The following is a 26410-nucleotide window of genomic DNA, read 5'->3' as shown; positions in this document are numbered from 1 at the left end:
AAGGCTTCATTAGAATGCCTCAGGTACCCTGAGGAGTGTGTGTGTGATTATGAGTCCCTATTTACAGGAGAGGGTTAAGGGGTTTTGGTGCACCTATCTCCCAAATTCCAATAATCTAGATAGGTGGGAACAGGGTCAAATCAGAGAACAAACCTGATTTTAAGCCTAGCCATCCAAGTATCGAGATACCCCAACGATTGGAGTCAATGGCACAATTATGACTTCTTCCGATCAAAAATTAGGCGGTTTTCATCAAAATCATCTACAAAGCGTACCTTGCTAAAGGGAGAGGGTAATCCGAACATCCCCCTCTCAGTGATATCACAGTCAGGGGAGCAAAACCCCACTGGATTTAAATTAGTAAGTCCAGGGGAGCTCTTTTGGGGAATTCATTGTCTTGGATAGGCTGCCATGAACTTCTGCTGAACCCCAAGAGCTCATATAACTGGAGCCATTCCATTAGTTATACATTTAGTTATCCACTTTTTATTTTTTATAACTGTTTGAATGTATTGTATGTACCGTATATACTCGAGTAAAAGCTTTTTTCAGCGCAAAAAAATGTGCTTAAAAATCCAAACTCAGCTTATAGGCTGCAATAGTATTGTGTATGCCAGCAGCCAGCACACACTCTCATGTCAGCGGCAGCGGCCCACAAACCTCCACTGCCGGATGGATCAAAGAGAAGACCTGTGGGGGGCATCGGAAAGGTGAGTATTGACTTTCTTTTTTTATGAATTGGGCAAACTGGGGCTAGCTATATACTGGAGCAGGGGGCTGGCTATATACAGGGGCAGAGGGCTGGCTATATACATGGGCAGAGGGCTGGCTATATACAGTTGCAGAGAGCTGAATGTATACAGAGGTAGAGGGCTGGCTGTATACAGGAGCAAAGGGCTGGCTGTGTACAGGGGCAGAGGGCTGGCTGTATACAGGAGCAGAGGGCTGGCTGTAAACAGAGGCAAAGGGCTGGCTAAATACAGGGGCAGGGGGCTGGCTATATACAGGGGAAGAGGTCTAGAAGGCTATATACTGGGAGCAAAGGCTGGCTATATGCTAGGGGAGGGGCTGGCTATATACTGTGGACAGAGGGCTAGAAGCCTTTATACTGGAGCAGGGGCCTGGCTATATACAGAGGCAGGGCCTGGATATATATAGGGGCAGGGGGCTGGCTATATACTGGGGGAATGGTGGGTGGCTATATACTGGGGGCAAGGGGCTGAATAGCTATATACTGGGGGGGGGCTGTGACCAATGCATTTCCCACCCTAGGCTTATACTTGAGTCAATAGGTTTCCCCAGTTTTTTGTGGTAAAAGTAGCAGCTTATATTTGGGTCGGCTTGCACTCAAATATATACTTTATATTGTTTTATAACCTTTTTTACTTAAAATGTTTATATTTTGTGTGTGCATTGTACTTCTTTGTACATTAAAGTTTAACCTTATTAAGTCTCTGCCACTAGCCTTAGAGAATGTAAGTTTCTGAAGAGATGTATGTTACCAGTTTCTTGTAGGATATCATATGTAGTGATTCTCTGCGTTCTCTGTGTGATTTACCAGCATGTCTTTCCTGTGTGAGCAGGCTTCTTAGTTTAAGTAAAATCTTGGGTGGTAGCAGTTTGTTGTGTGAGTGCTGAGAGTGCTTGGGAGTAGATTTAGCATAAATACGCCATTTTCGATAAATGGGAGAGATTTATGTTGTAAATTCATGATACTATGTGCAGTTTGCTTCACTAATGTGCTGAGTGTGGTAGATTATTGAAGACTGGTGCACCGATCGCACTTTAAGATCTGAAATTTAAGGCTGCACATCTTCTATTGCTTTCAGATTCAGATCCTGCTAACCATAGCTGATATCCCAAACTATTACAGCTTTTTCCTCTTCTCTATGCTTGGTTCTAAAAATCCATCACTGTGAAATCCCGACATCCCCTACATAGCAATGCTAAATGGTAGATACATTCAGGGCCGGCTCCAGGTTTCAGTGGGCCCCTGAGCAACAGAGCCTCATTGGGCCCTTTTGCAGTGAACTCATTTAGGGTGAAGATACACGGTGCGTTTCGGTTGCGTTCACACTGCATTTTGTAAATATAATGTAATTAGGCAAATCACCTCATCTCAGCTGTTGTAATGCGTTTCAAAATGCAATGAAAACGCAACCCAAATGCACCGTGTGACCGCACCCTAAAAACACATAAACTACAGCCCCTATGGAATAATTATATACAGTCCCCATGGCTGAACACTGAGAACTTACATCAAGAAGAACTAGTGTTAGTATATACAGTTCTCCCGCCAGCACCCGGCATACTTGAACAAGTTAGGACCCCAGTATGCTCTGAAGGAGAGGGGAGAGCAGGGGAGCCTTGCAGGACTACAAGTGCCAGCCTGGAGGAGAGGAGGTTTGAAGAGGAGATCTGGAGGCCTAGTTCATTCAGGACTACAACTTACAGCATGTCCAGGATGAGAGTGGGAGGCCCTGTTCATGCAGGACTACAACTCTCAGCATGTGCTGGAGGAGGGTGGGGCTGGTTCATGCAGGACTACAACTCCCAGCATATCCTGGAGGATGGGAACTGGTTCATGCAGGACTACAACTTCCAGCATGTGCAGGATGAGGGCGGGACTCCTGGTTCATGCAGGACTACAACTCTCAGCATTTCCTGGAGGAGGGTGGGGCTGGTTCATGCAGGACTACAACTCCCAGCATATCCTGGAGGATGGGAACTGGTTCATGCAGGACTACAACTTCCAGCATGTCAAAGATGAGGGTGGGAGGCCTGGTTCATACAGGACTACAACTCCCAGTATGTACTGGAGGAGAGGGAAGTCTGGCTCATGCTGGAGTACAACTACCAGCATGCCCTGGAGGATATGGGGGGCTGGTTCCTACAGGACTACAACTCTCAGCATGTCCTACAAAACAAGGGGAGGCCTGACTCCTGAAGAACTCCTTTCAGGTTCTGGAAAAGAGGGGCAGAGCATGGGAAAAACTACCCCACTATGCTGCAGGAGCTCTAGTTGGAGCTGAAGTTATGCTGCAAGGCTCTTACCATCACCTCCTAGTATGTGGGCAAGTTGCAGAGCAGGTCTGTGTGCAGCACTTCCTCACTGACATCCTCCTCCACACATCGTTCTCATCCCAGTGCAGGCTGCAGCTCCGGATCTCCAGCACATGGTTCGCTGATCTCCTGGAGGCTGTGGCTGGAGGCTGTGGAGGATGCAAAGCGGGCGCCATGGAGGCTTTCTAGTTCTGGGGGATTCAAACCCCTTTACAGCACCACAACCTGCAGGAAATCACTTTACTAAACTGCTCCTCTCCCAGGCTGTAGTCTGCCTGCTGTGTTGCTCCCATCCCTGAGAGCCGGCGCCAGCACCTGTCCTGCTGCAGCGCACATGAGAAGTGAGAAGTATGAGTGCGGTGGGCCCCCGTGACATTGCAGGGCCCCGGCACTTGCCCAGGTATGCCGGGTGCTGGCGCCGGCCATGGATACATTGCACATTTATAGAACATCATTAGGAATGAAGGTGGCTTACTGAGGCTATATAACCAACAAACAGGTTGTGTATAATGAAAGAATTGAAGGGAAAGCTGAGCAAAATGCTAAAGTAATCAGGGCCAGTTTAAAGGAAACCTACCAGTTCTGAAGGTAGGTATGAGATGCAAACACCGGGCACCAGCTCAGGGTGAGCTGGTGCCGGTGCTTAGTCTCGTTAGTGTTAAAACCGCGTTATCGCGGTTTTAACACTTTTTAAACTTTCTAGCAGAAACTGCTTCGGCGCTGCGTGCGCACGATCGTGCGCGCGCCTACATTGGAAATGCCGCAGGCGTTGCGCGCGCACGGTCGCGCGCAGCGCCGAAGCAGTTTCTACTATAAAGTTTAAAAATAGACAACAAAAATAGACAAATTATAGGAGATAGACAGATAGATGATATATAGACAGGAGATAGATGATAAGCATCTTCACCCGGGCATTCAACCAAGGGATATAAAAAGAGCAATACATCCTCTGCCGGAAAAAGTCCACATGCAGAGGGCTCCTTTAGGACGGGGGGTCCTGGGAAAATGCCCTGTTTGCCGCCCCTGAAAGTAATACTGTTTTTTCCAAAATGTGTCTTGACTTGAGAAACAGAGCTTTCACTTTGATTCTTTTATAGTACATATGTGTCTGCAAACTCTGTCTCAGAAGATTCTGTAAAATTACAAGTCCCAGTGCAGCATAAAACTGGCAAACCTTGGTATTCTGGGGCTTCTTTCTGGGAAGTCACAGGATGGAGAGCACTGATATTCATCAATTAATCAATCCAGAAATATGTTAATATCATTGACATCGCATTTGTATTGTACAAAGACAAACAGTTATAGCTCTCCAGTGTATATCTGGCCTGCCAGGAGTGCCTGTCACTGATGTATAATGATAGCATCACTGAGGCAGGAATTGAAGCCACCTACATCCTTTTAAAAAAAAACCTAATATAAAACTTAGTGCGGGTGTGACAAGGGAAGTACATAAATGCCTCAGTCTCTAGGAGTTAGGCCGCGGTCACACGTACCGCTAGGCGTCCGTCATAACGCGACGCTAGCGCACAGGGGGAGGTCCTAGGCCCGAACGCACATGCGTTTCCAGGGAAGTGCATGTGATTGTTAAGCCGATCGCATGCGTTTCTCTGGAAACACATGTGCGTTCGGGCCGAAGACCTCCCCCTGTGCGCTAGCGTCGCGTTATGAATGGACGCCTAGCGGTGCGTGTGACCGCGGCCTTAGGAGTGTAGCAGCGTTGAGCAGAGGACAGCACAGTCGTCTGGTTTCTGCATGTGAACATAATTACTTACTATTTTGTGGGTATTGTGCAAGATAACGCAAAAAAATGTTATTGGAGTTAATGCTTTATCATGTACCACCACACAAAAATGTAAATATATGGAAATGATAAAAAATAAACTGCAGATCACTCCACGCTCTATTGAGCTGTATTTAATTCTGTAAAGATAATGTCATGCTGTGGTATAAGACAGGTGCTGCCTTCTTTTAATAGGTTTCCATTACCCGCATGTAGGACTATTTTCAGACCCTGCATTGATTCTACATTACCAGGAAATAAACTGATTACAATGGGATTGCTCAGAGTAAATGCTTCTTCAATCTTCTCACAGAGTGAAATTCTACAGTCAATATTATTTCACTTGCATTTATATAAGCATGAATTGAACGCCCCCCTAACTGGATCGCTGTCACAGCCTTAACCTGGAATTTTGTTGTTGATTTCATGTTTTGGGAGCAGCACGGTGGCTTAGTGGTTAGCATTACAGCCTTGTAGCGCTGGGCATCTGGGTTGAAGTCCCAAGGTCAACATCTGCAAAGAGTGTGTATGTTCTCTCACTCTAAAACATACTGGTAGGTTGATTAGATTGTGAGCCTCATTGGGAACAGGGACTGATTTGGCAAGCTCTGTGCGGCGCTATGTAAATAAAAGAATTATTATTAATGTTTTTTTCTTTTCTGTCCATCATTACGTGGGCTCTCATCCTGCCATTTCACTGTTAACAGCATTAAGTGGTGTGCTTTACAGCAGCTTCATGGCCATAAGCCGCAATAGACAGGCACAGAGTGGATTTGTTTTAACCCCTTACTACCACACCTGTTTTTCACCTTTTTCTTTTCTTTATTTTTCTTAAAATAACATACAAAATTATCAAATATTTTTGTCACATTTTATCCTTAACTTCCCTCCCCACTCCCCACCCTCCCCTGCCAGTCAAGTAAAGCTAAAAAAAACCCTTAATGATCAAGTTTTTATAAGAAATTCCTTCTACAAGCTACAAAGTTTTTATTTTTTCATCATTGTAGTTATATTGGGTCTTGTTTTCGGGGGCAAAATTTTAAAGGTATATTAGAAACTTTAGCAAAGCTTCCTTATTTGCTTGCTCTAGATGTCTAGGGCTGCCACACTATGCAGGAAAGAGAAATATTTCTTTACAGGGAATCAGTTAACAGTATTGTCCATACAAAGCGGCAGACAGTGTTAGGCAGCAACCCTGAAGACCCGTGTAACTTTGACAAGTAAAGTTATAATTCAGCACTTGCAAGGTACTTTCGCCTGAAGAGCTTTCTGCTCTCTGCTCTGCCACTGCCTCCCTCCTCAGCTAAGAGTAGGAGTAGTATTAGGATTTTGGTTGGATACTTACAGCAGAGGAAAGGGTCTGTGGAAAAGCTCAATGCAAAGAGCAAAAAAAAGCTTTCCACACTGACAGACCCATCCAGGGCACTTACTGGGGCTGAAAACCTGGATTAAAAATTCACTTTTCATAGTCCTACAGGGCCTAAACCTGGTGCTGTCTGCAGTTAATTATTGTCATTACTGATGATGGATTCCCTTTGATGAAACAATGGGGCTTATTTACTAAGGGTTGCGGATCGCACTTTCATCAGCCTGTTCACGGTTTTCTGGATTTGTGCAGCTTTGACAGGTATTTAACAGGGGTTTGGGCTGGGACTGTGTTGCATGCGATCGGATTTTGGTGCAGCTGCGCTAGCTTCTATGCGACAGAAATCAGGGGGGCCGGGCCGTCAGATGATCCAACTGATTTGGACAGAGCTCGGGATTTAACATTCAAATTGTGTTGCAAGACAATGCCCTTACATCCACCAGGAAGAAGAAGGTGAACTCCAACGGACCTGAGCGGGGAAGCTACACATACAGGATCTTGGGCGCACAATCTTACATCATGAAGAGGGAGGGGGAAGTGCTGAGGGAGCTGGTGCATGAGACTGTCTAACTGTAAATCTGCAGCATGGAGGGGGTCTATTAACAATAGTAGCCGGACATGAGGCTACATGAGGCTACTAGTCGCGGCTACTCCACGCCCCAGTAGCCTTGTTCCTCTGACTACCATTTAATCTTCGGGAGCTGTGCGCCCTCGTCCTAGTCCCCCGAGGCCGGAGCTACTGCACATGTGCAGAAGACCGCAGATGCCGGGGAACTCGGACGAGGGCGTGCAGCTACGAGGAGCTGCGCGCCGAAGATTAAATGGTAGGCGGAGGAACAAGGCTACTGGGGCGTGGAGTAGCCGTGACTAGTAACCTCATGTTCGGCTACTCCACGCCCCAGTAGCTGCATTAAAAAATTTACATATTCTGACATTAAAGTTTTCTAAAAGCTATCCTCACGTCCCATTCATCCACCTACCACCCGTTCTACCTTTATAGGTAGAATCTGGATTGTAGGTTCCCTTTAAGAACACCCGACTTACAGACGACCCCTAGTTACACCCGACTCTGGATTTTGGTAATTCACTGTACTTTAGCCCTAGGCTATAATAATCAGCTGTAGGAGTTATCAAAGGTATCTGCAAATAAGCTCTATTGTTAATTATGGTTCTTATGACAATCCAACATTTTTAAAATCCAATTGTCACAGAGACCAAAAAAAATTCTGGCTGGGGTTACAATTATAAAATATACAGTTCCAATTTACATACAAATTCAACTTTAGAACACATCTACGGAATCTGTCTTTTACGTAACCCGGGGACTGCCTGTATTGTGGCCCTCTCTCATACTATAGCCCCTCTCATCTCCCTCTCCTATAGTGACTTCTCATCTCACCCTAATATTGTGGCCCCTCATGTCCTCCTCAAATTGCAGAACCTCTCATCATCCTCTCATACTGTGGATCCTCTCATCTCCCTCTCATATGGTGGTCTCTCATTACTGTCATTTTGTTCTCATATTGTGGTCTCTCTTCTCCACCTCATATTGTGGCTCCACCTCATATCATAGTATCATAGTACATAAGGCTGGAAAAAGACGCAAGTCCATCAAGTCCAACCTTTAAGAATTAAATAAATGTTTTATCCCCATAACCCGTTTTTTCTCTCCAGAAAGGCATTCAGGCCTCTCTTGAACATGTACATAGAGTCCGCCATAACAACCTCCTGCGGCAGAGAGTTCCATAGTCTCACTGCTCTTACAGTAAAGAACCTTTGTCTATGTTGATGGTAGAATTACCTCTCCCCAAAGCGTAGAGGATGTCCCCTTGTCCTGGTCACAGGCCTAGGTATAAAAAGATCTTTGGAGAGATCCTTGTACTGTCCGTTCAGGTATTTGTACATTGTAATGAGGTCTCCCCTCAGTCGTCTTTTTTCTAAACTGAATAATCCCAAATTTTGTAATCTGTATTTGTATTCTCATCCCCCCATTCCCCTAATAATCCTGGTTGCTCTCCTCTGCACCCGTTCCATATTGTGGCCTCTCAACTCCACCTCATATTGTTGCTCTCATCTCACCCTAATATTGTGGCCCCATCTTATCTCCTCCTCATATTGTGGCCCCTCGCAACTCTCCCTCATATTATGGCCCCTCTCATCTCCTCCTCATATTATGGCCCCTCTCATCTCCTCCTTATATTGTGGCCCCTTTTATCTCCTCCTCATGTTGTGGGTCCTCATCTCCCCCTCATATTATGGGCCCTCATCTCCTCCTCAATTTGTGGTCGCCTTCATCTCCCTCTCATATTGCGGCCCCTCATTTTCCCCTCATATTGTGATCTCTCATGTATTTGCAATCTTCTCAGCTCCATCTGCTCTATAACATTCTGCCTGTAGATAGGACACTAACTAGAAGCTGCTCTGGTCCTCCTACTTTATAAAATATTATGTGCAGCATTTTTTGTGTATTAGGTTCTTTTTAGCATTAAAAACTTATCAACACAATGGGGAACATGCATCCTAGTTTTTTTTTCTTTCGTGTATAATCGAGACATTTGGAAGGACTTTTTTGTGCCTTATGTATGTTCATATCTTTTTACTTAAGATACATGTTCAGTTTTGCCTATCATGGCAGGCGCAAATTTTGGCTTCTTTTTGGGACTACATGCAGGAGTGGACACTGCTGTAAGTTTTGGATTTGAGGCCGTGTCCTGTATTTTTAAGTACTCTATTCACACCCCAGGGAGATGACGATATATGAGGCTGCGGTCACACATGGTGTTAAGGGTGAGGTCACGCTTTGCATTTTGGTTGCGTTTTCATTGCATTTTGAAAGACATTACAACAGCTGAGGAGAGGTGATTTTCTAATGATATCACTGTTAACATTTGCATTTACAAAACGCAATGTAAATGCGATGTTAATGCATGAGTTAACACTGTACTAATGCATGAGTTAACAATGCGTTAACATGTGCGGTTTGTAGAAATTACTGTTAACATTTGCATTAACATTTGCATAAACATCATGTTTACATAGTGTTTTGTAAACACAAATGTTAACAGTAATGTAATTAGGCAAATCACCTCTCCTCAGCTGTTGTAATGTGTTTCAAAATGCAACCAAAATGCCACGTGTGATCCTTCGAAGTAACCAATACATTTTAAAAAAAAATGTAAATGCAAAAATTTATGAATTTAAAAAAACATGTTAATGTGCAAAATTTAAAACATTTAAAGCATGTGAAATAATTCCAATTAACATGTTTAAACGAGGTCCATGAAAAAAATTCTTCCTTTGCACCTGCCCTGGACAAAATTTATTCTTTGGTTCGGTACGATTACGGGAATAACAAATTTGTATAGATTTTATAATGTTTTCATACATTTACGAAAATTAGATTGGGCATTTAATATAGTATGGCAGTACATGGGGATTTTCCTCCTCATTCATTACAATGTGCAATTAGCACAATTTAGAGAATAGTTCCCCCTAGTGGATTCCCCAAGTAAGTGCAGATTAAATATGAAGATCAGAAAAAGTCTGCCAGAAATATTATCTTGAACGCACTTAGGTTACCTGAGTTATAGTTTCTATTAATAATATTTATTGTTTTCTTCTTTATCATGCAATTTATTTTCTGATAAAATGTTCCTTCTACACAATAGAAAACATTGCATGCTATATGTGAACTGTCTTACAACTAGCATCTGGGCAGGAATTCACTTGCCTTTTCTAAATCTTCATATGCTCTAGACAGAGATTTACAGAGCTTACAGGGCTTCATTGCACAGGCCCAGGAAGAGTAAAACATATACTCATACATAGCCCATAATAAAATTATATAATTCTCATTGGGTCAATCAGTGTATATTGAAAAATGTACATGAAGCAGTATAAAAACTATTGTGATAAACCTAGTGAATACATGTAATGCTAAGCAGAGGGAAGTTAAAGGACATCTACCACCAGGATGAAGGACTGAATGCAAATAAGCCTCAGGGGCTCCAGGCTTCATAGGTGTTAATGGAGCCTGGAGCCCCTCAGGCTCATTTGCATACAATCCTTCATCCTGGTGGTAAATGTCCATTAAAAATGCCCACAATCTCTCTCTCTCATATATATATATATATATATATATATATATATATATATATATATATATATATATACACACCATTTTTGGTGACTGCCATTCATTAACATATAAGCATAAGCAGAGCATATCAGACAAACATCTAAAATCCCTAAAACTAATAATAATTTAATAATACAATAACCATTCAATCAAGCAATAAGTTTACTTATCCGAGAAATAAAGACAGGGTTATGCCAATAAATATTAAACATTTCGTATATTGGGGACTTACATAGAACTGAGGTGGTTGTCACATTTATTACTAACAATGATGACTCAGGGTAACTAGAACTAGGAATAAAATGGCATCCCTCGCTACTGACGCAGGATAGAAACTAATGACAACTGCAAACAATAACATCATCTGCTGACAGAGAAAAAGTACATCGTTATCTGCTGACTAAAATGCAAAAACTCTGACGCACCAACAACTGGAGACAATAACCATTCCCAAAATTATGTTCAATGAAAATGATTTTGTATAATTATCGCAGTGGGATACATATGGCGATGGTCACCTGCCAGCAAAGACAATTTGTTACATCTGCACTTTGGTACATTTGCTTTTTACACGATTACACAAGGTTCACATCTTCATAAGACTTTCTATTTTTGTGCACTATCATAGGGAAATGGAAATGTTATCTGGGATATGGAATGAGACTGTCAGATCCATTTTACTGTAATGGGGCCTGGGTTTTTTTATAGTGTCCATCATTTTGTTGAGTTATTTTGTTTGCAATTTCTGACAGAAGCTGCAACTGAAGCCCATAGACCAGTGTTGGCAAACCTATGGCACGGGTGCCAGAGGTGGCACTCAGGGCCCTCTTTGTGGGCACCCAGGCCACATTTCCCCAGCACTGAGTTCACCAGGCATGACTTAAAGAATTCACCTGCAGGCACAGGCGATGTAGCTGCCTCTCTCAAAGTGTTATTTCAAAGCAACACATGCTCGGCTTCTTTGGCCTGTAGAAAGAGTGAGAAGGTATGGGCAGGTGCAGTTTATTGATGATGGTCTTCTTCTATTGAATTTGTGGTAGAACAGAGAGTTACTGCTTAAATTGCTGTGTTGGCACTTTGCAATAAATATGTGGGTTTTTGTTGTCATTTGGGCACTCGGTCTCAAAAAGCTTTGCCATCACTGCCATAGACGGTATGGGCAGGCGGTATGGCCTGGGCCCTATATGAAGTTCGCTAGTGAGAAAAAGCCAGTATAGAGGGGTTTATTTCAATGGGTCTCAATGTGGGAATTTCTGTAAAGGGAAGGGGCCGTGCTGTGGACATTTAATTTATGGGCGGTCCTGCAGTGGACATTTAATTTATGGGGGGCCCCGTGTGGCCATTTCATTTATAGCGGATGGCTCTGCAGTGCACATTTCATTAAATGGGGGCTCTGCAGTGCACATTTCATTAAACGGGGCTCTGCTGTGGCCATTTCTGTAAAAAGGGGTCCTACAGTGACTATTTCTTTAAAAGGGGGCTCTGTTGTGGACATTTCTGTAAAGGGAGGCGCTGCTGTGGACATTTCTGTAAAGGGAGGCGCTGCTGTGGATATTTCTGTAAAGGGAGGCGCTGCTGTGGACATTTAATTAAAGGGGGGCTCTGCAGTGGATATTTCATTAAGGAGGGGCTCTGCCATAGCCATTTCATTAAAGGGGGCTCTGCTGTGGACATTTCATTAAAGGTGTGCTCTACTGTGAAAATGGTAGATTTCCTTTAACTAGAGACTAGCAGACCTCCCTTCAACATGGTTGGTAGAATAAACGATATACTATGAAAAAGGAAAATGAGAAGGTCAACTGAGTCACGATTCATGTCTGCTTATTGAAATGTCCGCTTTGGTTTATGTTTGGCTCTTAAATAGGCTGTTAATTGCTGAGCAGTGAGAGACAACAGCGGAAGGAAAGTACATCTGATACTGGGGAAAGAAACAATGCACATATGACCTGTAGAGCCAGGAATTGAATTACATGTCACTCTTACCCTCTCATCACAGTAACTCAATGATGGTGGAATTAAATCATACATCATGCTTGGATCAAACTTCTTAACCAACACATGAAACATTTCCAAACTAATTGTACAAGTCTCTTGTATTGTGGTGGGATCTTTTACACACAAGGTGTATGATATAGGTTATGAGAAATATGAGCAACCTCAACTATTCCCAAGGGGTGAGGCTACACACCAATTAGGTGAATGAGATGGAAAGTTTGTGTAATAAGGTCCCCATAGATGTCAGTTGTGCACAGTCATGGTGCGGACGCTCAATTCCTATGCATCCCCCCACCAATATCCAGGAGTCAAAAAGGCCACATTTACCGATGATGTGCAAGAGGGTTTCGAATTAGGGAGGTGTAGACTCTTTCTTTTATGCAATATGCAGTACTTTTTACACTTGTTCCATAAAAATTTCCAATAAAACAAATACACTACAGCATTAATAAGCAGCATATGCCTTACCCTGATTAGTTTCCGAGTCTTGACTTAGAGTATCTTGACTGCTGCTCCGAGAGACTGCAGGAATGATGGACAAAGAGGTTGGACATGATAGAGAAGCTGATACATCCATCTGTGTAAGAAAGGAGCAAGACACTGGAGATGTTGGGACTTCAGGTTTGTGCTGGGATTGTTCAAATGGACGGTATGTTTCATTGTGAACATATGGAGGTTTCCAATGTGATATTCCTATTGCCACTGGTCCATTAACTTCAAACCCTAGAGCATAGGGAGCAAATGAATAGAATATTTGTATTACAGCATAAAATATATTTGTCATCTGTGTCATCATATAGTCATTTACTCCCTTATGCCACAATTTTCCTTATCTGTATTGATATTCCGTTGCATTTAGTAATACTATTGGTAATATGAGAAAAGCTCCACTATTTACATAGAAATTAGTGACAATTTTTAAGCGCCCTTTTATTTGGGCAGTTTAAGCTTTTCAGAAGAAAAAATTACCTTTCTGAAATTCCCAGTCTGCAGTCAGGTTGACCACCATCTCGGGACAATAGCATGAGGCCAAGTTGTGAAGGTTATGATACTTAAAACCTCCCTATAGGCTGCTGATAATAATTGTATTTTTATACTTGTGTTGGATTGCACAGCAAACCACAAAATTGTAACTGTGCTCAGTCTGTGTATTGCCACCTAATTTTGACTATAACCAGAGTTTGTGCAGGCATGGTTTGGACAATGCTGAATCCTTTAATACTGAATAATGACAAGGTGGAGTCAAATGATCCAATGTTATAGTGAGGACACGTGGGAGCCTCATTCCTTTGGCCTGGAAGTGAGAAACCCTACAATTTGCACATTGTAAAGAATAATGAAAAAAATCCCATATACTGTAGAATGGATGTGAATGGTAGGATCAATCAGACAACCTAGGGTTAAAGTACCCTATGGGGTATGAAAAATAGTAAAAAAATATACATTAAAAAAGTTAAAAAACCTAAAAATTTTAACCTGACATAACTATATAGAAAAACAGTAAAAATCATAAACATGTATCACCGCATCCGAAAATGCTCAATCTATCAAAATATAATAACCGTTTTTCACAGTGTTCAACCCCGTAACGGAAAATAGCGCAGAAATGCCACTTTGAAAAATCCAATAAAAAGTTAACAAAAGGCCATACAGTCCTAAAAATGGTAGCATCAAAAGTCACAAAAAAATTAGCACACCCACAGATCCGTACACTGAAGTATGAAAAAGTTATTAGTGCCAGAAAATGGCAAAATTAAGATTTTATTTTGTACAGGAGGTTTTAATTTTTGTAAATGTATAAAAACAGTATAACACCTATACAAATTTGATATCCACATGATCGCACCGACCCAATGAATGAAGTAGTTATTTGTTATTTGGGGCATACAGTGAAAGCCATAAAATCTAAACCCACAAGAAAATGGTGCAAATCCACTATAGTTGGAATTTTTTCCTGCTTCCCAGTACACGGCATGGAATATTAAATGCCGTCACTTTGAAGAGCAATTTGATACACAGAAAACAAGCCAATACACAGCTCTTTACATGGAAAAATAAAAAAGTCATAGATTTTTGAAGGTGGGGAGTGAAAAATGTAAATGTAAAAATGAAAAAAATGGTCTAGGCGTTAAGGAGACTATACACAGCTCTGATTACTGTCTTCTTTTTCTAATGAATGACAGCAAGCAGTGATCTAAAAAAAACATGGTGAATTGAAACAAATAATATTTTGGAAACTTTTGTAAGTTTGTATAACTTGCCTTATGTTTTGTAGTACGGCCCTCTGGCTGCCCGTTCACAGTGCATGTCTATGGTGGCCATGAGCTAGCTGCTGTAGCTCACGGTCGCTATTTGCGGATGTGTGCATGGAGCCTCACCCATATTCGTCTCACCCTAGTAAACTTCTCTCACTCCAAGGAAGCCTCTGGTCACATGTTATCTAGCAGCAGGATTTGGGACTTTGTGTGACTTACCAGAATTCCAGTGGATAGAGGGGGCTGTGCACACATTGCTGAATGCACTCTCCCTCTGTGAATACCACTCCCATATCAGTGGTTGGAGGGGACATGCGGATGTTATTTGGCATTCGGTAGTGAGTGCATAGCCCCTTTAATCTGCCAGAAGCAAGCAAGACACGAGATGTCACAGATTTTAGAAAAAGTTTATCAGGATAAGCACAATATGGGTGATCGTTTTAGGGTATTGTACTTGTATTGTACTTACCCTTGTAAACTTTCTTATTGTTGGTCAACCCCTTTAATGTCCAAATAGCAATATTCTAAGCAAAGCCAATATGAGTTAAAACAGTAGAGACATGGCTATGAAGGGTGCAGAGGTAGCAGTTACTTGTACCTGATGTCTCAGATGATCCAGAAGTCCATTTGCTATGTACGGAGACAACATTACTCATGGCACTTTGTAGGGAAACTGTTGCAGACTTTGCACTGGCGTGCTAGGTTTCAATGAAATCTACCATCAAAATCCATCATGATAAACCAGGGACAGTTAGTCATAATTTCAGAAACTCTGACTGTGGTAATCTTCTTATATTTGATATCCATGGTCTCCTTCCTCAGAAATAAACATTTAAAATTATGCTAATGCACTCAAATGGCTCCTGGGGGTGTTTACATAGCCGCAGTTCACAAGTTGTTACAGTATTCAAGGAGCACTTCCTCTCACCCACTGTGTACTGAAACTTCCTCTGCTGCAGAGATATTACAGCAGACAGAGGAAGGGGGTAAGTGCTGATGGAGCAGAGGGTAGAAGAAGGCAGTTTAATAGCCTGTGAAGCTGCGGCACAATGGGGCTCTGATAGCAACCCCTCAGAGCCTTTCTGGCTCATTAACATCATTTTAAAAGTTGATTTTAGAAGGAAGGAGGCCATGGATAACAAATATAAGCAGATAACCACAGACCTGGTGTCTGGATCTTTGAGTAAATGCCATTGGTTTATTATGCTTGATTTTGATGGTAGATTTTCTTTAAAGGACACCTACCATCTCGGATCTACCTATTAAGGTAGATCTGATGGCAGCTACCTCTAATAAATGCCATTGTAGTCCTTTTTAAGGCTAATCTTTCAGTGGCCAATAAGTTTGTAAATGTTTTATTGCCCTAAAATGCAATATGGAATTGTAAACAGGAATTATCCTTTAGGCTCATTTACAGAATTTTTAAAGACTCTTTTATTGTAAATAAAACGGCATAAAAGCTAGAAGAAAGGGCACACACTATCCTTATTTAACAGCCCCTCTAGTGTTGTAGTAATTGTTGGTTATCTCAGCAACCAGGGGTCATTGAATGGAGTCATTTTAACTCACATGCATTGTAGCACATATGAGACAATAGAAATTGTGCAGAAACCTGTGCAGATTTACTTACAACTGCTCCCCTATTGGTGAATGTGGGAAATGTTAATCATGATAATGGGATGGAGTTGTTACTTCCTCAAGCTGTAATTTTATTTTTCAATGTGAAGCAGGATGAAAGTGGCCAATTATACTTACAAAAGGAGTTCTTTCCAAAGTTAATCCCAGCATGTAGCAACTGCAGTGGGAGAATGAGAAAAAAAAACACAATTCCCCAGCTAAAACCCAGTCAGTATACAGTGGAATTAATTACATACCATATTTGATACTTGTCATGCTCTCAAAAATACCTTGACAGATGGAGACACACACTATGGGGTATTTTGGGGGGGTCTTCTGTGCACTTGCTATAGCAGTAGTAGTGAGTGTATATATATTCTTGTGTATATGAGCCACTTCATCCCAACTTGTTATACAAGTACATTTTTGACTGGAAACCAATTTTTAGACATTTCCTAATATATTTTTGTTGTACTGTTGAGTTTGTTCATTGTTATGATTTTTCTTATCTTCTTACCTATAGTGATCTGACTGACACAGCTGTAGTAGCTCGTCCCACTGGACAGATTATTGTAGCTGCCACTATTAGGATCTGTCTCTGCAAAATATGAAAAATATCATGAGAAACTGAAAGATAAAACTAGTAAAACGATCTCATCTCAAGAGGGTCATTTGCTGTACAATAAACCATCACCACTGTGTGGCCATAAATTTTACCTGCAGTATATGTCTAACCAGCAGGACTAATAACTGGCAGGTCAGTATTTCTTGTCTGTCAGAGTACAAATAAACACACATCATAACCTGTAAGAAATGGGTTATATGGATGTTAATGGGATTCCCTTAAGCTACACAAACCCTTTATTCTAATTTACTTTGCCAGTTCAATTCCACTTGTATCATATATCACTATTATACACAGAGTCCCATCCTCTGCACTGTGGTTGGTCCATGAAATCTGGCCAAGGCATGGTCCTATGGTTCAGCCTCAGCAAAATATGTTTCACTAATCTTAAAGGGGTTTTCAAGGAATTGTGGAAATTCTGTGGGAACAAGGCCATAAGTGCCTAGAAAAATTGTGCATACTACTCTGAATTCTGGTTTCTGCATCACAAGTGACACAGGGTTTTTCTTTTTTTAGTTTGTCTTGTGTGCTGTCCATCATCAGACTATAGACTGCATATAGACAACTATAGATTGCTGTAAATGGTAGCCTATGTGCAACACCCCTGCCAATGCAAGTGTAAAACCGGGTGGTAAGAAGCTAAATCCCTCTCCTTGCCAAAGAGCCTCTAAGGAGCCCAATCAGCTAACTAGGGGTCTCAAGTGCTGGATAATGGTAATGCAGCTGATAATTCTCTGCCTAAGGAGCAATGTTAATAATGTTAACCAATAACATGTGTTGTAATATTTGTAATGCAAGGAGAAAGCTGGTTGAATTATAGGCTTGCCACCTCACAGAGTTAATAAAACCCTTTGTGGCTCTAAAGTTGCATAGGTCAGTCCAGGAGGTCTTTGAGAAGCACCAGTGTCGGTGGCATGCTGCCCTGACACACTTGGTCTCTGAGAAAACACCAGGCTTAAGCAGACCGTCACGCTTAGGAGTCTGCCCTACCTTGCTGCTGAAGCAGCCAACTATTCCCTCCAGCCTGAAGCTAGCTTTCCAGGCTGTGAGCACCCCTGTGGAACCATATCCAACCAGCCATCTCTATTCAGCTGAAGTTGCTGCTGTTGTGGCCGTTGCCAAGTTCCAATAAAGGACTGTAGGACTGTTGAATGTTTTACCAACTTTGCCTCTGAGTGATCCCTGTGCAGGCTGTTTACCACCAAGGGCACCCCATCCTCCATTATCAGGGATCCCGATCAACACATCAGGGTTGCCCAGGGAGAAAACCTACACCCTCAGCCTCTCCCTCCATTTTCATGAACATTCAATCTGCAGGAGACCTGCCAGGCTGTGATAAGGCCTCTGTTCCCTGGTACCAAGCACTGTGACCACCGACAAGCGCTAGGCCGCAGTAGCCAGCCACTCAGGAACCTAGGGCCCTGACTGCCCCAAGCCTTGAAAACGGCTAGGCCCTGGTGGGGGATGTTGCATATGGTTTACTGATAAGATATGAAGGCAGCGGCAGGGACTCTAGTTTCCAAGTGGATGTATTTCTTTTATGTGTGAATAACAGATAATTAGTACAAAGCACAGTTATGAGAAACCCACATTCTTTACAACTATTAAATATTTAAATGAAAATGTATACATACACTTCTATGTGTTAATGTGTAGCTGTCTGGGGATGGTAATGGCCTCTCCTGAAGAGTGCATCCTGTACTTGCATCAGTATATACACACATCCTTTAAGTAAATAGATCTCTGTGGTCCAAGATCTCTAAAAGGAGAACAAACACCTATGGCTATGTCTTAAGTCTGCTGTAGCAGCACTGTAGTGTTGACTATAATAAAATACAGATAAATGTGTTTCAGTTCCTGTTCTCTTCTGCTGACTGTACCAGCCACATATCAAATTATCACAGAGCTCACAGCGATGATTTTGTGCAGCTCCTCTGCTACCGGATCTATACAATTTTAATGCTGCATGTGCTGTACTATGAACAGTATATAGAAATGCTATTTCAGCAGCAGACCTACCTGACACATGAAATATTTATACTGCAGAATATCACTAGCTTACTCTCCATTAGCTGCTTAAGCTTTCTATAAAGAATTGGCATTTAGAGGTGTCCCAAATGATCCAATTACTTGCTTATCTGTAACTGTATCCACAGAGCGCAGGCTTAAGAGAGAATTAGAGCAAACTCTGCACATTACTTTCTCCTAACCATCCAGGAAAGTATAGAAGAATCAGACAAATCTGATAAATAAACTATAAGAATAAAGTTCAGTGCAATTCTTCAATAAGTGCAATAAGGAGGTTATTGAGCATCAAGGGCACCATTGTCACTGGCACTACAGAAACAACAACTCAGTCCCCGTAATAAGGATAGATTCCAAGTTCATTTAATCAATTCTGTGGTTTAATTCTTGTCCGTATATATATCATATCATCATAAATCCAAAGATTGTATGTTATAGGGAACCTGTCATCAGCAGTTGGCCTGATAAACTATTACCAGAATATCGTCAAGCAGTGCAAATCTAGTTTTTTTTTCTTTCATGGTCCAGTGTGGTGACATCATCCAGAAAATCAAGTTTGAAGTGAGATGTAAATTGGGCGTATACATTCAAGGAGGAGGAGAGTTCAACACCAGGGGGAGCTCTGAACACCTCCTCCCCTGTCTTAGAATTCAGGAGATGTGGTTAGTGATGTCTCTGGATGCCAGACCATCAATTGCAGTGAAGGGGATTTCTGAGGAAGAGAAAGCTTGACTTCAGTGTTACAATCTCCGCCTCCTTGACTTTATACAACCAATTTACGTCTCACTTGTAATTTCTGGATGATGCCACCACACTGCATCATGAAAGAAACATAATCTGGATGGTGTGTCAGCAGCTTGACAACATACTTAAGTGGTTTATTAGGTCACAGCTTCCCTTTAATGATCCAGCTAATATTCCTAGTACAGTACAATACCAAAAAAACTGAATATAAAGTATGAATGAAGCCCAACCTTTAGAACCACTACATGCTGGAAATCTGCACTACAAGTAAAATAATCAACTTTAACAGTCAATGTTAAAATTATATGATGCTCCAGCTATTTTCCCAGAACAAAATACCTAAGAACAGAACACAAAATACACAGAGAGCCAAACCTTTAAAACCACTACATGTCAGAAATCTGCACTGCAAGTAAAAAAAAACAACAACTTTGACAGTAAACAATAAAATGTTTCATTTGGTTATAACTTTTTATTGATAATCCATAATGGAGGGTCATAGGAGTTTCCTCTGTATGGTGTTAGATCCTGCTAAGCTTTAGCATGCATTGTGTTATAATGCCTTATAAAAGGGCTTCCCCAGTCACTAAAATCCATTTTCATACTTTACTAAGGAACACAAATTAATAGAGGGCCCTCCTTAACTATCCAAAACAAATGGAAGCTATAAATGTACATCTTTGTACTACATGGGCAGTCCATTCATTGTAAAGGCTACTGTACTCTTTCCCCTCGGTGGTGGCGTGGCAGGTTCACACTAGGATTTTTGTGCAATATGTTTTTGTAAAAGCTATTGATCATGACAGATCCCTTGAAACTGCTGCCAAAGTGCATCTGCTTGCAGAAATCAGGATGCATACTGCAAAAAATGCTAGAGAGTATGTGTCGTTAGATTTTTCTTTCCTCTCGAGAGAAGGCACTGGCATCCAGTACTGATTTTAGTCCAAATGCCGTTGGCATTCATATATATACTTTAGTAACTGTAAACCTTACAATATACTTCCAGTAACAAATCCCTCAAGTTACCTGCTATTGGTCTTTTGCATCCCCTGTTGTCCCTCAACATGATGTTTATAGCAGCAAAATATCAGATGACCAGAACATCCATAGTTCTCCCCCTCCTTCATGGAGGCATGCTTTGATTTTATGTGATCAGATACATACATGGTGTAGAAATGGCAAATTTAGATGACATCATCCTGGTCACATGACATGAAGTGCCGGATAGTAAGGAGACATAGAGCATGGGGAGAATTAGATGGGAAGGGATGGCCAAGCAGCACACTGGTCCTCTGATGCCAGGTTATATGACACGAAGGACGAATTCACAAGACCGCATGGGGGACGTATGCATGGCTGCAAGCACCAAACTGCTTCATAAAAAAGATAGGATGTGTCCTATCTTTCCCATGTGCACGGCCGTACACCGTGCATCTCTACAAAGAGGGGAGGGGTAACCCCTCATCCTCTCCATCTCCCCACACATATGCCTGCCCGGATATGTCCCATTGGCATACGTTCGAGTCAATGCGGCCTAAGGCAGATTTTATGGGGATGTGAAGGAAACAATTTTTAGCTAAAAGAAGGGTGTTATTTAGTTAAAAATTCTGGTGACAGGTTTTCATTAACACACCTGGATGGAAGAACAACAAAAAGTAACAGACATTGTTTAATGGAGAGACCTAACATCAAGCTTTTGGACCCCAATACTAAATCTGTATCAGATTCCCCAACTATATGTAACTTCCTCATATGGAAAAGAGATACAGTATCTAATACTATCACTAAGGCTATGGGATACTTTTTGCACACCCTTAAGTTACAGTAGGTACTGAAAGTATCGAGACCCCTTTAAATTTATCATTATTTGTTTCTTTGCAGCCAATTGGTAAGATCAAAAATGTTCTTTGTTTTGCTCATTAATGTACACTCTACTCCCATCTTGACAGAAAAAAACTGAAAAGTAGATCTTTATGCTAATTTATTAAACAAGAGAACTGAAATATCATATGGTCATGAGTATTCAGACCCTTTGCTGTGACACTTGCTTGCTGTCTATTCCCTTCTGATCCTCCTTGAGATGGTTCTACTCCTTCATTGGAGTCCAGCTGACTTAAGTAAATTGATTGGACTTGATTAGGAAACCCACAGACCTGTCTATATAAGACCTCACAGCTCACAGCGCATGTCAGAGCACATGAGAATCATGAGGTCTAAGGAACGACCCAAGGAGATAAGAGACAGAATTGTGGCAAGGCACAGATCTAGCCAAAATTACAAAAGAATTTCTGCAGCACTCAATGTTCCTAAGAGCACAGTGGCCTCCATAATTCTTAAATGGAAGAAGTCTGGGACAACTTCAACTCTTCCACGGCCTGGCCGTCCAGCCAAGCTAAGCAATCATGGGAGAAGAGCCTTGGTGAGGGAGGTAAAGAACCCCAAAATCACTGTGGCTGAGCTCCAGAGATGTAGTAGGGAGAGCTGGAGCCCTCCACCAGTCAAGGCTTTATGGCAGAGTTGTCTACGGAATCCTCTCCACAGTGCAAGACATATGAAAGCTGGCATATAGTGTGCAAAAAAACACCTGACCGACTCCCAGACTACAAGAAATAAGATTCTCAGGTCTGTTGAGCCAAAGATTGAATTTTTTTGGTGTGTGTTTAGAAAACCAGGCACTGTTCATCACCTGCCAAATACAATCCAAACAGTGACAGTGGTGGTGGCAACATCATGCTATGGGGGCGTTTTTCCACTGAAGGGGCAGGACGATTGGTTGCAATTGAAGGAAAGATGAATGCGGCATAAGTACAGAGATATCCCAGATGAAAAACTCTTCCAGGGTGCTCTGGACCTCAGATTTGGCAGAAGGTTCACCTTCCAACAAGACAATGACCCTAAGCACACAGCTAAAATAACAAAGCTTAAATAAATGGCTTCAGGACAAATCTGTGACCGTTCCTGACTGGCCCAGCCAGAGCCCTGACCTAAACCCAATTGAGCATCTCTGGAGAGACTTGAAAATGGCTGTCCACCAAACGTTCACCATCCAACTTGAGGGAACTGAAGAGGATCTACAAGGACGAATGGCAGAGGATCCCCAAATCCAGGTGTGAAAAACTTGTTGCATCATTCCCAAGAAGACTCATGGCTGTACTAGCTCAAAAGCTGCTTCTATTCAATACAAAGGGGCTGAATACTTAAATCTAGATACATGTATGTGATATTTCATTTTTTCTTGTTTAATAAATTAGCAAAAATATCTACATTTCAGTTTTTTTCTGTCAAATTGGGGTGCAGAGTGTACATTAATGAGCAATGAAATACAATGAAACTAAATAGTGAAAAATGTAAAGGGGTCTAAATACTTTCCATATTCACTGTAAACCCCGGGTAAGCATATTGAAACCTTTTCAAACTATACAGACTCCTCCTTGACAAGTATATACAATGTAAATAGAGAACTTGACATATAAAGTTACATCCGTTTACAGTACTAGATAATGATTGTTTTTAATTTTCATGTAAAAATTTACCAAAATTATAAACAAATCTGTAGATTTGTTGCCTTAGGTAACATAGTAAAAAAAACTGTGAAGGATTTACAAGAGTAAATAATGAATGCCCGTGATCTTCAGAAGTTAAAGATAAGTAAACAATAGGGACAGTTAACATGTGCTAGATTCCAGCTCAGTCATTATTATGAGCTACTTTTCTGGTAATTGTTCTACAATGAAGCATACACTGTGTATAATATTGCAGATATTGATTTGAATTCTAGAATAAGTTACTGAAAATATATACTATGTTTACTGATAAGCTTGTAATTGTGAAATATGACAGTAATATTTATTTGTAAATATTGTCTCTATACGTATACAAAATAAATGAAACAAATAAAAACTAACTTTAACAAAAATCCACAAGGATTATGTTGTTTTTTTAAAAGAAATGAACATGAACACTCTTACTGTTAGGAATCTCTTAATTAAATTCAGTTTCATAGAAAATGTATAAACTTTGTGTGCCATCTCTTATCAGACACAAGTATCCGGTACTTCATTCAGTCCAGAGATTATTGCTGTATCTGCTTATATACTAAAAAACACAGCGTCATATTAATTAAAACTTTGAAAAGCCATGTTTGCCGACTATTATTGTATTGCTTTATGTAAAGTCTACCAATACATGAAATGCTGTATACATTCCATAGGCTCCTGAGTGTTTGCATAGTCATATGTATATTTAATATAGCGCAGATTTCCCTAGATAAGATACTAATAGCAATTTGTTAAAAATGACCTAAAAACCTTCTGCTGCAGGAAGGAAGGAGTTACAGAACATGTAAAGAGATAATGTTTCTGCCATAAACAGTGGAATGAAATGACATTTACCATATCCAGTGAGGGGAGAACCCCTGCCCCGGCTGTAGGTCCTCGCAGGGCTGGCTGGCATAGACACAGCTGTCTCTGGACAGGGGGAGTTGGAGTTAATATCAGCATCACCTAATGCATTCTTTGTATCGATGGACTTGTAGTGTCTGAGCTCTAAAGCTCCTCCGCCGAACTCATGCAGGGGGCTGCATTTAGCTCTTAGCTTTCTTCTGTGCGAGCTCTGCATGACTGCCACATGCTGCCTGACCTAGTGACACTCTACCAAGACAAGTCCCCTGTGGCCCGGGGCGTCATTATCAGAAGTGTTCCTCCAGTCCATAGAACGCAACACTGTTATTCTTCCGCACTCGTCTAATATTGTCGTGTGCCAGGACACGCTGCCAGGATATTAGCCCTCTGCACTGGATCACATTTCATTTACTTACTGCCTTTGTATAGTTTAGTCTTCCTTATTCGCAATTCAAATTCCACTATGAGAATCCTTTTGGCATCCAAAATGTCTTTTTCTAAAACCGATGGTTCCTTGAGTGCAAAATCCTTTATAAAAATGTCTTCTTTGATCCACGTTTGTGATGCTGAGCAGTAACTAGAGAACACTACATCAGTTCTCCGTCTCTCCAGCTCTGGTGCACACAGTCCAGGGTGGGTAGTGCAGAAAAGGGTGGTGTTTATTTCACGTGGCTGAGGTGTTCTCTGCTAACACTGTTGGTGTGGGGAGGGTACAGCATTATTTCCAGTGCTTAGCTGAAAAAGCTGATCCAAATTCTTTTATTCTACAAATAGTTAATTCCTTTTCAATGGGCTGAGTTTGGGGAGTGATCATGTATACATGTCTGGTTTGTGTAGTCTGCAGTTCTGATGACTTTTTTACCAACCAAAACTTTACAAGATATCAATAGGATGCGCCAGGTCATCACCAGAAAAGGGTTAGTTTTGGGCATAGCTTATTACAGGGCGTTTTTCGATGGTGCAATGAAGAAGCAGATGGACAGCTGCAATTTTGAGATAACCTTATTACAGCAGAAGGCACACGGCTGGGGCCACCACTTCTCAAGAGAATCAAGGTCATGTTCTCAATAATTGTCCTCCATTTAGTACTTTTTGAAGTGTCTATGAGGGTATGGTCATATGCACTGATAGCTCTGCGCTTCCAAGTGCAATGCTAGCGCAGGGGGCCATATCTCGGCCTGATTTTGTTAGCATTTCCAGTGAAACACATTTGCGGTTGCATGTGTTTCATTGCAAATGCATTAGGCCTGAGGCACGCCCACATAGTGTGGCCACACCCTGATAGTGCTGTGCTCAGCAACTACCATTGCTACCATGGACAGTAAATAGAAAAGTTGGGCAGATACCAAGGCAGCAACCTGCCGCTGCATCCATTGGTCAGAACAGGACCGCCATTCTTTGTAATGGGGGGAGGGCAGTGATCCTTGGATAGGAGATAACAATAAAACTTAGAACAACTGGTTTATTTGTTTCCGTAGAAGGCACTTAGCTGTTATAGAAGCTAATAGATACAAAGCTTGGTAGTCACTCATGACAAAAAAACAGTTTTTCATTGCAGGTAAACAGTTTAATGATTATTATGCCTCTGAAAGGGCACACATATTAGAGCCTCACTTTGAAGGAAAACAGTATCAAGAAGCTCAAAGAGGAACTCACTAAAATTGGGTGGGCACCTTGAGCTGTTTTCTCCACTAATAAGCATAAGGCTTGTGGGACACGTGGCGTTTTGAACCCGTTTTTGGACCTTTTTTTAAGCAGTCTGTTAAAAAAATGCATGGGTATTTTGAAAACGCATTCGATTTTGACGAGTTTAACCAATTATCTTAATTAATCAAAACGGATGCATTTTTTAACAGAATTAAAAATGGCCCCAAAACGGGTTCAAAACGCCACGTGTGCCGCCGGCCTAAGGCTGACAAAGCATCCCTATACTGTATAGCCTCTGACCTTGCTCTCAAAGCTACCTATGCAGAACGATGCTCCAGCATATGTACATGTGATCAGTAAATACTGGAACCCACATGCCTGCCTAAATAAATAATAAAAAGCGGAGTAAAACATGAACCCCTTTGGGACTCTTTTGGCCTTCAGGACACAGCCATGTTTACTTTTTTTTCCACATTTAATTCTAATATCCCTAACTTTTTTATTTTTCCATGTATTTTGTTGGTTGAGGGCTTGTTTTTTGCAAAACAAGTGGCAATTTTTGTTGATGTCCATTTAGGCTGCCTTTTAATTATTTTATTAACTCAATAGGGAGAGGCTGAACAAAAATTTTGGAGTGTATTATTTAATTTAAAAATTGGTGCCATTTATTACCTTTATTCTGCAAGTTATTACAATTTGGAAGATGTTTTGATGTGTTTGTGTTATATAATAAGTAAGTCTAAACTTTTTTAATT

At 41.4% G+C, this 26410-nt stretch overlaps 1 protein-coding gene across 1 annotated transcript in view; it reads right to left on the bottom strand.

Annotated features, from left to right (window-relative positions):
• Positions 1–24638, bottom strand: part of ANO4 (anoctamin 4) — a 130444-nt gene extending 105806 nt beyond the window's left edge. The window contains exons 1-3 of the mRNA XM_072146357.1: positions 24000–24638; positions 16732–16812; positions 12811–13065 (exon numbers count right to left, since the gene is read on the bottom strand). Of these exons, the coding sequence (XP_072002458.1) occupies positions 12811–13065; positions 16732–16812; positions 24000–24225 (562 nt within the window). The 5' untranslated portion in view covers positions 24226–24638. The remainder of the gene's footprint in view (positions 1–12810; positions 13066–16731; positions 16813–23999) is intronic.
• Between the last annotated feature and the right edge of the window lie 1772 nt (positions 24639–26410).

The sequence above is a fragment of the Engystomops pustulosus genome, chromosome 4 (assembly GCF_040894005.1).
Source record: "Engystomops pustulosus chromosome 4, aEngPut4.maternal, whole genome shotgun sequence".
Classification (NCBI taxonomy): domain Eukaryota; kingdom Metazoa; phylum Chordata; class Amphibia; order Anura; family Leptodactylidae; genus Engystomops; species Engystomops pustulosus.
The sequence above is the reverse complement of the archived record's forward strand: the minus strand, read 5'-3'. Positions and strand labels throughout refer to the sequence as shown.